Raw genomic sequence first — 13,562 nt, forward strand, 5'->3', positions numbered from 1 at the left:
AGAAGTAATGGAGCTTAATACAGCTCCCATTCAAATCCATTCAACCTCTCACGTATCAGCTTCAGAAGGGATAAATTTTAGGTTTATATTAATTGATTTTTCAAACCGTCACCAACTGTTAAATACAGAAATAATCCCAGCAAATGCAAGCAATCTTTTACCTTTAATAACAAAAGCTTCAGTCAGCAGACGCAGCATGTACAACGGCTTCTTTTCTACAACAATGTCCTCAAGGCCAGCTCTTGCATACATGCTGAGAGCATCCTTATAAGATCCCTCAACATAATGAAGCTTCGCCAGGATCAACATGGCTTCCACCATATCTTTTGGCTGTGGGAGGAAAAAGGAGGTTTTCACCACAGACAACAAAAACAAAACAGCAGAGTAATGCCACTACTGCATGGGAATTAAGTCTGTCCCAAGTTAAATGAAGCATTTCAACACATAACACTTGATTTATTCACCATTTATTCACCAGTTAACCCCTTTCCATAAACTAAAGCAAATACACACTTCTATTTCTTTCTTTCTTTCATTTAAAATATTTACATCCTCCCCATACCACAGGATCTCAAGGAGGTGTACAAATAAAATCAGTATAAACCAATTAAAAAAATTTAAATAGACTAAATAATAATAATAATAAATAAAATTTTTATTTATATGCCGCCCTTCCTCCGATCAGGGCGGCTCACAACATAATTAAAATACAAACAGTTCCAATAAAAACATATTTAAAACAACCCAACAGTAAAGCCCCAAAGCCCAACCTCTTGGCCACGAAAGAGAGGAGGGAGGCCCACAGGATATTTACTCGGGGAATGCCTGTTGGAATAGGAAGGTTTTGAGGTCCTTCCTAAATTGGGCCAGGGTGGTGGACGAGCGGAGCTCTGTGGGCAGCGCATTCCAAAGGGCTGGGGCAGCTATGGAGAACGACCTCCGAGTAGTGGAGGCCAACCTAGCCCTAGGCACCTTCAGTAGCTGCTGCCCAGACGTTCTGAGAGTGCGAGGCGGAATGTATGGGGAGAGGCGGTCCTTTAGGTATCCTGGGCCCAAGCCATTTAGGGCTTTAAACATATTAACCATGTAACCACAGGTTGAAAAGATTAAAAGTCTTTAATACTATGTGCATAAACATTTTAGACTGAATCACTTAGGTTCCCAAGACAAGTCTCTTTAATAAAACACTCATGTTTTTACTTAGCACCAAAATGAAGTCAGTGTTGGCACTGATCAGGTTTCCAAGAGGAGAGTTTTCCACAACTTAAGTGCCACAGTTGAGAAATCCTTCTCCTATGTCCACACCGTGTTTTGACCTCACTCATGGAACACATAGGAGACGCACCCTAGTCCTCAGACCTCAGTGCTTGGGCAAATATATATGAGGAGAGCACTCTCACAAGTATTGAGGTCCAAAATCTTTTTCCTCCTTTAAACTTATTGTTCTTAAGAACATGGTAGCACTATAAATCCAATAGAAATACTAGTCGGCCCTCCTTATCCACAGATTCTTAACCACAGAATTAAGCACCCATGGCTTGAAAATAATCCAAAAAAATATAAATTCCAAAAATCAGATCTTGATTTTGCCATTTTATGAAAGGGACACCATTTTACTGTGCCATTGTATTTAATGGGACTTCAGCATCCATGGATTTTGGTATCCACAGGACGGGGGGTCCTGGAGCCAAACCCCAGCAGATACCAAGGGCCCACAGTTAAGTCATCAATGGTTTGACTCAACACTCTCCCACCTTGAGATGCCTCAGGAACAAGGTAGGAGCTGCAAAAGGTATTTTTTCTTGTTTAAAAATATGGATTAAAAAGACAAAATGTTCTGCTATGGCTTGAAATATAGAATATGACATGCACGTGACAAAAAGAACAGATTTTAATCAGCCTCCCTGAAAGACACTAAAAATATTCCCATAAAGGACACAAATAGATCTTCAAAACAGGCATGGGAGAGAGAAGCTAGTCAGCTATCCTCTAGGCATAACTATTCAATATAAATATGATATTAACTATATTCAGTATAAATAGCCATCATCCTGTGTGAATGTTTGTTACTAATTGTACTATCTCATCCAAATGAAGTGTTTACATTCCTATGAACTCTGACCAGAACAATGAACCAGAGATTTGCTAACACAGCATGCAGTGTCTAGGTCAGCACATAAGGCCCAGGGCAAAACAAATGAATCAATGTGGAAATTCTCTAATAATAAGCCAGTGGAACCATGCACTTTTCTAGGATACTCTTTTCTGCTCCCTTTCCCTTTTTTGTTTACTGCCCCATCCCTGAAACAATCAGCCCCAATATTGTATTGCTCCTAAGCATGCACATTCCTCACCGAGGTTGCATCTGCAGTGCAGTAATAATCCAGTTTGACACTGCTTTAACTGCCATGGCTCTGTATTATGGAATCCTGGGATTTGTAGTTTGTTGTGGCAGAGGAGGCTAAATATCTCACAGAACTGCAAATTCGAGAATTCCATAACTTTGAGCCATGACAGTTAAAGCAGTGCTAAACTGCATTATTTCTGTAGTGCAGATGCAGCCTGGATTATTTTGGATATTCCCCTCCCCCCTTTTTTCCCCTTCTAAATTCTCTGACACTGAGTTTGCAATTAGTATATATGATCTTAATGAATGGTGTTTTGTTTTGTTTTAATCCTGAATGAAAAAGAAAGCAATTGGCACATCTCCTGGACTCATTAAGAAGCAGAGAACTGGTGAGGAAGAGACAGATGGGACTGGAAGTGTCCAACATTTTCTTATGTGGGTTTTTGTAATTGTACATCATTAGCAGCATCTTGAACATTCATGTTTTACATCTGTCATGGATGCTTACCAGCAACTTCCCTCGGCTGAGAATACCAGTCAAGTTCTTTTTAGCGTCGCTCATTTTGGGCTCATTTTTTTCCATTAATGGGATGGCGTCCTTAATTTTGGCAAGGTTCTCTTTTAAGCAAATCTCCAGCAGGGCCTCCGCCACAAGTAGATTCCCATAGTCTTCTGCAAAATATAATAGACAGAATAAAGAGAAGTCACACGTAGTGTCATGTTTCCATATAAAGCAGGCCACAAAGATAAACTCAGAACCCAAGCCAGTATATAAACATTCCTTTTAAAAAGGAAGTTACAACACTGAGTGCAAAAGTCAACCATCTAAGAAGCTACTAGCTTAAATTATGCTTAACTGTTTGTTCATTTGAAGGTTTTGCAGTTTGCCAGCACTGCACCATGCAAACTGGCTTCTATTTTGCTGTTGCTATGATTATTATTGCTGCTGCTGTTGTTGTTACATTTATATTCTGCTTTTCTCCCAAAGTTGGAATTCAAAGCAGCTTGCAATTTAAAAGAATACAATTTTAAAAAATGAACAAAAGTGAGCATTAAAATAGAATTAAACTGTTACAATATAAAAATGCATTACTTTTTAAATGGGTTATGTGTTTTTAAAACTATCCTAGATTAATTTTGTTTTAATGATCATTTTGTATGTTTTTCATTGTATTTTTTTTTATTTGTAAGCTGTTTTGTGTCCAAATTGTAGGGACACACATGGGAATAAGAGGGGTATAAATAAATAAATAATTGTATTATTTAAAAATAAGTAAGAATAAGAAAAAATATAAAATGTAATTTAAAAAAGATAAAAGAACTCAAATATAGTACTGTACAATTAAAACAATACAATATCCCCAGCCTGTTTCTGGTTCAAACAGGGAGATATGGTTTGCCAAATAGATTGGACTTGAGCCATACAGGACTCATTTGAACTCACCTGCTCCTTAGACAAAGAAACACTTGTTTTGCATAACAAATTTCCTTAAATATGAGAGAGGTAGCTTGCTGGAGCCCAAATGTCCTAAAGCAGTGATTTCCAAACTCTACTTCTCCAGATGTTTTGGACTTCAACTCCCAGAAGCCCCAGACAGTTTGGCCAAGTCAGGAATTCTTGGAGCTGAAGTTCAAAACACCTGGAGGACAAAAGTTTAGGAACCACTGCTCTAGAAGCACCTTATCCTGTCTGATCTTGGAAGCTAAGCAGGTTCAGCTCTGATTATTTCTTGAATGGGAGACTACCACAGAAGACCAGGTGATGTAGGCTGTATTTCAAAGGAAGGACCTGGCAAAACCACCTCTAAGTATTCCTTGCCTAAGAAAACCTTATGAACTTAATGGGGTCACCATAAATCGATAGGCGACATGAAGGCACATACATATATAGAGCATGTTCACTACTGAAAACTACATTAGAATGATACACATTTTTAACATAAATTCCTATCACTCTGGGAACACAGATGATGTCCTGTTGTTATTGTTTGATTCCAGACCGAGATATATAATGAAATATATCTGGAATCAAATATATCTTCAAGTCAACCTCAACTTTTAGCGACCTCTATCACAGGTTTTCTCAGCAAGATTTCTTCAGAAGAAGTTTACCATTGCCTTCTGCTTTGGCTGCGAGTGTGAGATTTGCCTAAAATCACATAGTGGATTTCCATGGCTCAGAACACCTTTGAATGCTGATCTCTCAGTTACAAGCTTAAGCATGTTCAAACAGGATCAAGTGATTGCACACAGCAAGACTTAATTCTCATTAAACATGTGAAGGATTGAACTGTAAATTAGTTGTACTTAATACCCACTGAAATCTAGTGAACCCGTGACTCGCCTACCTAACTAATTTCAACAGGAAGCAAATGCAGCTAACTACAGCCACAGTGCAGAAATAATGCAGTTTGACACCACTTTAACTGTCATGGCTCAATCCTATGGAATTCCAGGATTTTTAGTTTTGTGAGAAATTTGGCCTTCTCTGTCAGAGAGCTCTGGTGCCACAATAAACTACAAATCCCAGATTCCAGAGGATGGGGCCATGGCAATCAAAGCGGTGTCAAACTGCATTATTTCTGCATGCAGATGCAGCCTGGATCTTTACGTCTAGCTGCATCATACCCTGTCCAGTACATCTTGTAGCAGATTTAAAAAAACACAAAAGTAACTACCGGTACAATACAAGATGATAAAGCACAAAATAGAACACTTTAATTACCAGTAACAACAACAGCAGCCTGAGTTTCATAAACAACATCAGCCATCAGAAAGCTTTCCCCAAACAGGTATTTCATCAGTTTCCTCCAAATTAGTCAGCTAGACATTCCTAGAAAGCAGAGAAGGGGAGACTAAACCCATCAGCAGGGCTGGATTATCTGTGACTCAAGTGGTACAATTGTTCCAGATCATGACTAGGGAGCCTAGTGCTGAAAAAAATGACATGATTTGTTTTCTCTCCAGAATCATAGAGTTGGAAGAGACCCCAAAGACTATCCAATTCAAACCCCTGCCATGCAGGAACTCACAATCAAAGCACCCCCAACAGATGACCATCCAGCCTCTGTTTAAAGACCTCCAAAGAAGAAGCTTCCACCACATTTCAAAGGAATGTCTTCCACTGTCAAATAGCTCTTACTGCCTGGACATTCCTACTATTGTTTAGATAGAATATTTTTTCCTGTAGTTTGACTCTATTGCTCCAGGTCCTATTCTCTGTAGCAGGAGAACAAGCTTGCTCCATCCTCAACATGGCACCCCTTCACAATGGCACCCCTAGCATTGGTGTCACCTGGTGCGGTAACTCATGGTGTCACCACCACCCCATTAACCTCCTCCATACAGAATGTTTAGCAATGCTTTTTTGCACTAATGTTACTTGTAAATCCTAATTCCCATATACCACTGAGTGTAATGCTAATAGTTGTCACATAACAAAATTAAAATTATTCCTTCAAATTACAATATCATATGCACAACCTAAATGTATCTTGTTAAAATGTGGTGTTTTTAAAGAAAACTTTTTAAAAATTAATTTAAAATGTGCTTTTTTAAAATTTAAAATTTTGAAATTTGAATTTTAAACAATTCTGGAGCCTCTCCTTTCTCCTCCCACTAACCTTCACCCCACTCCCATCATCTTTTAAAGCATTTTAAAGGGAAGTGGATGAATGCCACAGCCCATTTCTGCAAAAAAGTAGGTATTTGAGGAGCAGTGGTGTCACCCCCCCCCTTATTGTGACACCTGGTGCGGTTCGTACCCCCCGCGCTCCCATAATGATACCAATGCCCCTTCAAATATTTAAACAGGGCTATCATATCACCTCTTAACCATCTCTTCTACAGGCTAAACATACCAGAAAATATCCCAGTTTCTCTCTTCCTTCCACTTTCTCCCTTTGCCACCACCTTATTTTAATTGTGGCAAACTGAGCTCAGAGTGCAAAAGTCGTTTGCACTCAATTAACTCAGCAGGCCAATGGGTCAGAATCTTGCCCTTCCCAGTAGGTTAAGGCAAAAGCAAATTGCTGCAGTCTCTCCTAGCTTGTAAATTCTTCCTCATTAATAACATTTACATCTTGAGCACACTCTGATGTTGCTTGACCACATATGTCCTAGCTTCCATCTGTGAAATGTTGGAGCATATTGTTGTTGCCATGTGCCTTCAAATCGCATCCGACATATGGTGACACTAAGGCTATCCTATCATAGGATTTTCTTGGCAAGTTTGCCCATGGTCACCCACTGGGTTTCCATGGCTGAGCTGGTGTTTGAACTCTGGTCTCCCAGTGTAATTGTCCAACACTCAATCCACTTAACCACACTGGCCCTTTTTGAAGGATATGACACTAGTCAATTACTAGTGAGTAAATCTCATTCAACACAGTACAGCTTTGTGGTTGTTGTATTCTTTCATGTTGTTTCCAATTTATGGGGACCCTAATCATGGGATTTTCTGGGGCTGAACATGTGTGACTCACACAGGGCTACCCAGTGGGTTTCCATGGCCAAGCAGGGAATCAAACCCTGATCTTTGGAGCTGAAGTCCAGTGCTCACATCATTACACCATGCTCTTCTTCTGAGGAAATGTATATTGGACTGCATTCCCAAGATTATCATCTCAGCAGTATCACTCCTGTTTAAATTCCAGAGAAGAAGCCATGTTAGATTAAATTCAATGCATGGAAGCAGCAAATGGTAGAACCCTGCATGCATTTGTAGTATTTCATATGATTAAATGTTTCCACCCTAAGAGAAAAATAATGAAACCTAGCTTTCTAGATGATGGGATAGCACTTTATTACAGGGCAGGCTGTTGTTTTTAAATGTAGCAGTAATCAAGCATATGTTTTTCTACACCACCACTACCTCCTCCTGTCTGAAATGGTACTTCTGCCTATCTGAACTGCTCCTCAGGGTGTAGCACCAAAAAGCCCAGGAATGTTGCAAGACTGTTAAGAAGCTTTCTGACTCAAATAATTTGTGTAGGCAGCAATCTTGTCTCATCAGCTACACAGGCAACAGTCAACTGTAATAATATTTCAGCTTTGAGCTACTGCATAGACAAATTCTATAAATAGGACCAGGAAGGAAGGGTAAATACAGTCTCTTAAAGGACTTCTGCTCCAGTAGTATTACCTGAATAAATTCAGAGTGATGGCTTGCAAACACTGGAAGCTCTGTAGCCTGCAACAGACATTCATTTCCATGGAAAGGGCAGGTCTAACTTTTAAAAAGCGTTTTTGAGGGTTTTTTATTACAGGGAACGACATCAAGACAAGCTGATGCCATACTACCTGGGAAATTTTAGGAGCTGTGATTCAAAAAAAAAAAAAAGGAGTAAGTGACTTTTCTAAACTCCCTGACATTTCTGTCAAACTCCTGTCAAATCTGTCAGCTTTCTGACAGCTTAAGTCCATACTACTTGAAAGGACATATCTCATCATATGAACCAACCAGAGCTTTAAGATCGTCAGGTGGAGGTTTTCTCTCAGTCCCGCCACCATCACAGGCTTGTTTAGTGAAGACACAAGAGAGAGCCTTCTTGGTGGCTGCTCCTGCCCTTAAGAATTTCAGTGTTTTCAAACAGCATTTTGTGCCCAGGATGATTTGTAATGTGTTCTGCTGCTGCTGATTTTTCTGACTGACAAGCAGAGAGATGGGGTAGCAATGGGAAGCCCTCTAAGCCCTGTGATAGCAAACTTTTACATGGAACACTTTGAAAAGCAAGCCCTGGAAACAGCACTGAAAAAGCCCACAACTTGGTTCCAATACTTGGATGACACTTTCACCATTTGAAGCCATGGAGAAGAAAATCTGGCTGTGTTCCTGAACCATCTGAACAACATCCACCTCAACATCCAATTCACTATGGAAAAAGAAAAGGAAGGAACACTGCTATTCTTGGATGTCCTAGTCATCCACAAACTGAACCAAGTATACAGAAAACCTACACATACAGACAGATATCTGCACAAGAACTCCAACCATCACCCAGAACAAAAAAGAACCACAATCAAAACACTGGTAGACTGGTCAAAACACACCTGCGAGCCCCATTTCTTGGAAGATGAACTGAAGCACCTAGACCAGGCTATACAGGTGAATGGTTATTCCAGCTCAGACATCAGAAAGACTGCCAGATCCAGAAAAAGCCAGAGGAGGGAAGACAAACAACCACCCAAAGGGAAGGTATTTTTACCATACATCAAAGGAGTCACAGACAGAATAGGCAAAGTGATGAGGAAGTACAACCTTCAAATGGTTTACAAACTGAAGAAGAAAATCCAACAAATGCTTCTCTCAGTCAAGGACCAGAGAGACCCTCTCACAGCCACAGGAGTTTACTGCATACCATGCAGCTGCAGTCAAGTCTACATAGAGACCACCAAATGCAATGTGCAAACAAGAATCAAGGAACACGAGAGATACTGGTCAGCCAGAAAAATCAGCAGTAGCAAAACATGTTACAAACCATCCTGGGCACAAAATGCTGTTTGAAAACACTGAAATTCTGGATCATGCCAACAACTATCAGGTCAGAATACACAGGGAAGCCACTGAAATCCACAAACACTTTGACAACTTCAACAGAAAAGAGGAAACCCTCAAAGTAAATAAAGTTTGGCTACCAGTCCTGAAGGACACCAAAACCAGGACTCAGCAAATGCAAATGAGAAACCACTCAGGGTCAGGGGCTTTCCCAGCAAACAATGATCACCAGTTAGCAGACACTAATCCTCTTTTGCATATCCTCCTACCCTGAGGAGGCTATCAACAACAGAACAATGCACAGATTAACATGGGAATCACTCCTCCTCACCCAGGGTCACAGAGAGAGAGAGAGAGAGAGAGAGTGAGTGTACACACACACACGTATACCTACTCTCTCTCAGGTTAGCATTCTCTGACGATGCCAGCCACAGTTGCTGGCAAAATGTCAGGAATAAACTTATAGAACATGGCCACATAGCTCGAAAAACCCACAAAAAAATCCTCTAAAGTTTTATTGTTTGTAAACAGAATTTTTTTAAATCAAATTCTAGGGAGAGAAGGCAGTTCTTGACATTCACCTTAGACCACGGTCCATGGTCCAATCCTCATGACCACTGAAATGCATATAGAGATTATTGTGACTGGGATACAACCCAGCGGATGTTAGAAGCGCTGAATCTCCAGTGTAATTACCTGAAGTTCAGCATACAATACACACAAGACCTTGTAGCACCTTTAACACTAATTGTGAGAAGGAAGTTGTAGCATAAGCTTTCATAGACTTGGTCCACTTCCTCACATGCATCAGTTTGCATCAGAGGAAGCAGACCAAGTCTACGAAAGCTTAAGCTACAACTTCTTGCATATTGAAATTCCAGACTAACATGGCTATATCCCTAAATTATACACAAGAGTATTAATTAATTGGTTCTCCCTTGTAGGGAGATCTTGTAGCACCTTTGAGACTAACTGAAAGAAAGAAGTTGGCAGCATGAGCTTTTGTAGGCTTCAGTCTACTTCCTCACATGCTTTTAGTGGAGCAGAGGCCAGGGACAGACATATATCTGCCATAGGTATGTGACAATGTCAATTCAAATTCAAAATCCTTTGGGTATGAAAATGTCACCCAGTGGGTTTCCACGGCTGCCCGACTTTAGATACACCTCCAGGTACAGGACATTATAACAGTTTATGCAGCTTCTTATCAGAGTAAATAATTCCTATGCTGTACAACCTCACTGACCTGGTTTGGACATCCATAACCTAGCTTAATAAACTGGATACAAGCAATTCTTTTGCCCACACAAACAATCCCTTGGCTCCTCCATTCATGATGCAGGCAACTGAGCCAGGAAGCTGACCACCATAGTTTCCTCCTCAGATAAGATAGGACACTGTGGTTAATGATTAGAGGCTACGTAGTTTGCCTGTTCATGGCAAAAGGAGGAAAGCAAAGAGGCTTTGTCTGTGGAGACAAAGTGTTAACTTCTCATCGTTAAACAGACACTGCCTTCTTACATCAGGGAGAAGGAAAGGTGTGGCTCTCCATACCTTTACTGAAGCACAAAACATGTTACTGTACACACTCATGCATATGTCTAGAAATTTTTATCAAAAATTGATCCAAAAAATATGAGTTGACTTATCCACAGGTCAATGTAAGTACAGTATTTTAACTCACTCTCTCTTTTTTAAAGGAGACTTCCCCTGGTGAAAGGCAAGAGTGTAATCTGCCCTGGAAGCACTGACTCTACTATCTCATCCATCCAGACTTTAGTGTGAGCTCAACCAATAATACCTGCTGGAATTCTTTGGCATTATTTTCCTTTGCTTCATCCTTTACAGCCTTTGTTACATGTCCCTAAGTTTTCCCCTTGACTTATCCATGAGTCATACCAAAATCCATAATTCTGGCCCCAAAACCTGCCCTCAACCTATACATGAGGTCCACTTACAGTCAAGTATATACGGTATTTGGGGAGGGATGATTCCCTAAGTAAAGGTACAAGCAGAGGTACCTTCTCTTACAACAGGGGTAGGCAACTGATGGCCCTCCAGATGTTGCTGGATTTCAACTCTCATGGTCCTCATATTATTGGCCATAGCAATTCGGGATGATGGGATATGAAGTCCAGCAAAAACCAGAAGGCCACATTTTGTCACCAGTATTGCAATCTGTTAGTTAAAAAACTGGATGAGAACACCATGAATCCCCCCTTTTAAAAAAAAAAAAAACCTACATTGTACTGCTCCAGTTAAGAAAACTTGAAACAGAAGAAAAGACACAAATAATAAGGAATGGATTTTTATGCTGAAGGATCATTAGGTCCATTCAGTTGTGGTATTTATTTCTTGGCTCATAATTTCACATAATCCAACTGGGCTGATTTGGTGTGCCAAAAAGGCCTGATTTATCTTCTGTTGTTCCATTTTTATTGTTGCTTTTAAAGTATCCCAGTTTAAAATATCCCAGTTTCTCTTTCTTCCTCCCACTTTCCCCCTTTGTCCTTAGCTTCCTTCAATTGCTGCAAACTGAGCAGCAGGAGGACAGGTTGCTCACCTGTAATGGTATTTCTTCGATTGGTCATCTGCGAATTCACATAAATGGGTTATTCTGCACCTGCGCAGGAATGCCTGGAAACTTCTAGAATCTCTGGACAAAAGTTAGTTTGCAACCTTTTGCAACTTTTTTGTGGTAGCTCCGCCCACCCCATATATAGCCCCTAACAGTCCCGCTCTTCTCCAGTTCCGAATAAGCTGTGCAAGGTGCAACAGCAAAGCTAACAAAGTGAGCAGGACACTGAGGGGGGGATGGGCGGGATTTGTGTGAATTCGCAGATGACCACTCAAAGAAATACCATTACAGGTGAGCAACCTGTCCTTCTTCGTGGTCTCTGCGAATCATACAAAAGGGTTTAGACTGACAAGCTTAGGTCAGGGGAGGAGGGAGTGTATGACACAGGTTGTAAAGTTCAAACAATTGGAATTTATTAACCACAATAAATTTATGCATATCAAGTGCACTTGTTACTGTCATTGTCAAACATATAAACAGACCATATGCAGTGCATAGGTCAATCACCAAACTGTTTAAATGAACCATCAATTCCACCTGAAAGTGAAAGTTGCAAGAAACAATACTTAGTCAGTGTAAACCAGAAAGCAACACTGCCCTCCCAAAGGCTGCATCTTGTCTGGCCCTGGTGTCCAGCCTGTAATGTTTGATGAAAGTCAGTGGCTGGGACCAGACAGCAGCCTTGCAGACATCCTCCAAGGAAACCCCAGTCAAAAAAGCGGAGGATGCAGCTACCGCCCACATTGCATGGGCCCAAACCTGAACTAGAAGAAGTCTACCTGACAGTTCATAGCAGAGGTGGATGGCATTGGCCACCCATTTAGAAAACCTCTGTACAGTCACAAGTAGTCCCTTTTTGGCCTCCAAGTAGCACACAAACAGCCACTGGGAGCGCCTCGAATCCAAGGTTCTGTCTAGGTAGAAGGCCAACGCCCTCTGAATGTTCGATGGTTGATGTTGATGGTCGGATTCAGGGCCAGGGTCGACAACACAATGTCCTGGTTCATGTGAAAGGCCAACACCACCTTTTGCAAAAAGGTGATATCGGTACAGAGGACCACTTTGTCTCTGTGAAAACAAAGATAAAGTTGGTCCACCTGTAAGGCACAGCATTCACTCACCCAGCGAACAGAAGTGATGGCCACAAGGAATGCTGTTTTCCAGGTCAGCAATCTCATGTCTATGGTAGCCATGGATTCAAATGGCTTGGATGCCAAGTAGGAGAGCACAAGGTATAAACTCCATACCAGTGTAGGTACCTGTCCTGGACTGCAGCCAGCACACACAAACATACGCCAATAAGGATGGCTCAACAAGGTAATTAGCTATGCAGTTGGAAATAGTCCACAAACCTTGCAGGGAGAGAGAGAAAGAGCAAACTGAAAGCCAAAGCCAGGATAACAGGGATCATGATAGTCAGTCCAGTCCAGGGTCAGGTCAGCCAGAGGGTAGCAATAGTCCAGTCCATTCCAAAGTCAAGAGTCAAGATACAGGGAACCAGTGCAGGCAGCAATCACACCAAAGGATCATACAATAAACTCTGGCACCGAGTTAGCATCTCACAGGTGGTTAAGTAGGAGATTCCCTCCTCGGTGCCAGCTGAGGCTTGTTTGCCAATTGTCTCTCAGCATTCCTCCTGGACCTGCGTCTGCCAGCACTTTCAGCCCTGCGCTGCCTAAAGGAGGGAACCTCCAAGCCTGGTTCCTCCCCAGAGTCACCACTAGGCTGCTGTACCACCATAGGAATCCCACCAGCACTAGGACCTGGCTGAGCCTCCTCCTCTGGGGCTGGGAGATCAGGGCTGGCTTCTGGCAGAGCAGGATTAACACCTGGTGTAGCCTCAATTACCTCTTCCACTGGAGCAGGATTAGCACCTGGTGTAGCCTCAATTACCTCTTGCACTGGAGGAACCCCATCCTCCTCCTCATTCTCCGAGCCCTGCTCTTGGCTGGCCATGACAGTACCAAGGATGGAGGGTGGAGATTGTTGAACCCTCTGAGGAACCTCTTTACCAAAGGGTCTTTGAAAAGAGAAGGTCTGCCCTCGAAATGGTAATGATGGCTGAGAGATAGCACTTGATAGAAGTCAAGCAGAGTCCAGCGTCTGCTAGGGACATCAGGAACTCCATGACCGTCGGAACC

General features: G+C 41.6%; 1 protein-coding gene across 6 annotated transcripts in view; it reads right to left on the minus strand.

Annotated features, from left to right (window-relative positions):
* Window positions 1-13,562, minus strand: part of TTC7A (tetratricopeptide repeat domain 7A) — a 290,642-nt gene that overhangs the window by 264,706 nt on the left and 12,374 nt on the right. For 4 of the 6 annotated variants that reach the window (XM_042476228.1, XM_042476218.1, XM_042476210.1 and 1 more), the window contains exons 2-3: window positions 2,856-3,019; window positions 162-330 (exon numbers count right to left, since the gene is read on the minus strand). In XM_042476228.1, coding sequence (XP_042332162.1) covers window positions 162-330; window positions 2,856-3,019 — 333 coding nt within the window. Of the gene's footprint in view, window positions 1-161; window positions 331-2,855; window positions 3,020-5,072; window positions 5,181-10,089; window positions 10,118-13,562 lie in introns of those variants that run through there. The other 2 variants (XM_042476256.1, XM_042476237.1) reach the window with 2 other exon arrangements.

This window comes from Sceloporus undulatus, chromosome 1 (genome assembly GCF_019175285.1).
Source record: "Sceloporus undulatus isolate JIND9_A2432 ecotype Alabama chromosome 1, SceUnd_v1.1, whole genome shotgun sequence".
In the NCBI taxonomy this organism is placed as follows: Eukaryota; Metazoa; Chordata; class Lepidosauria; order Squamata; family Phrynosomatidae; genus Sceloporus; species Sceloporus undulatus.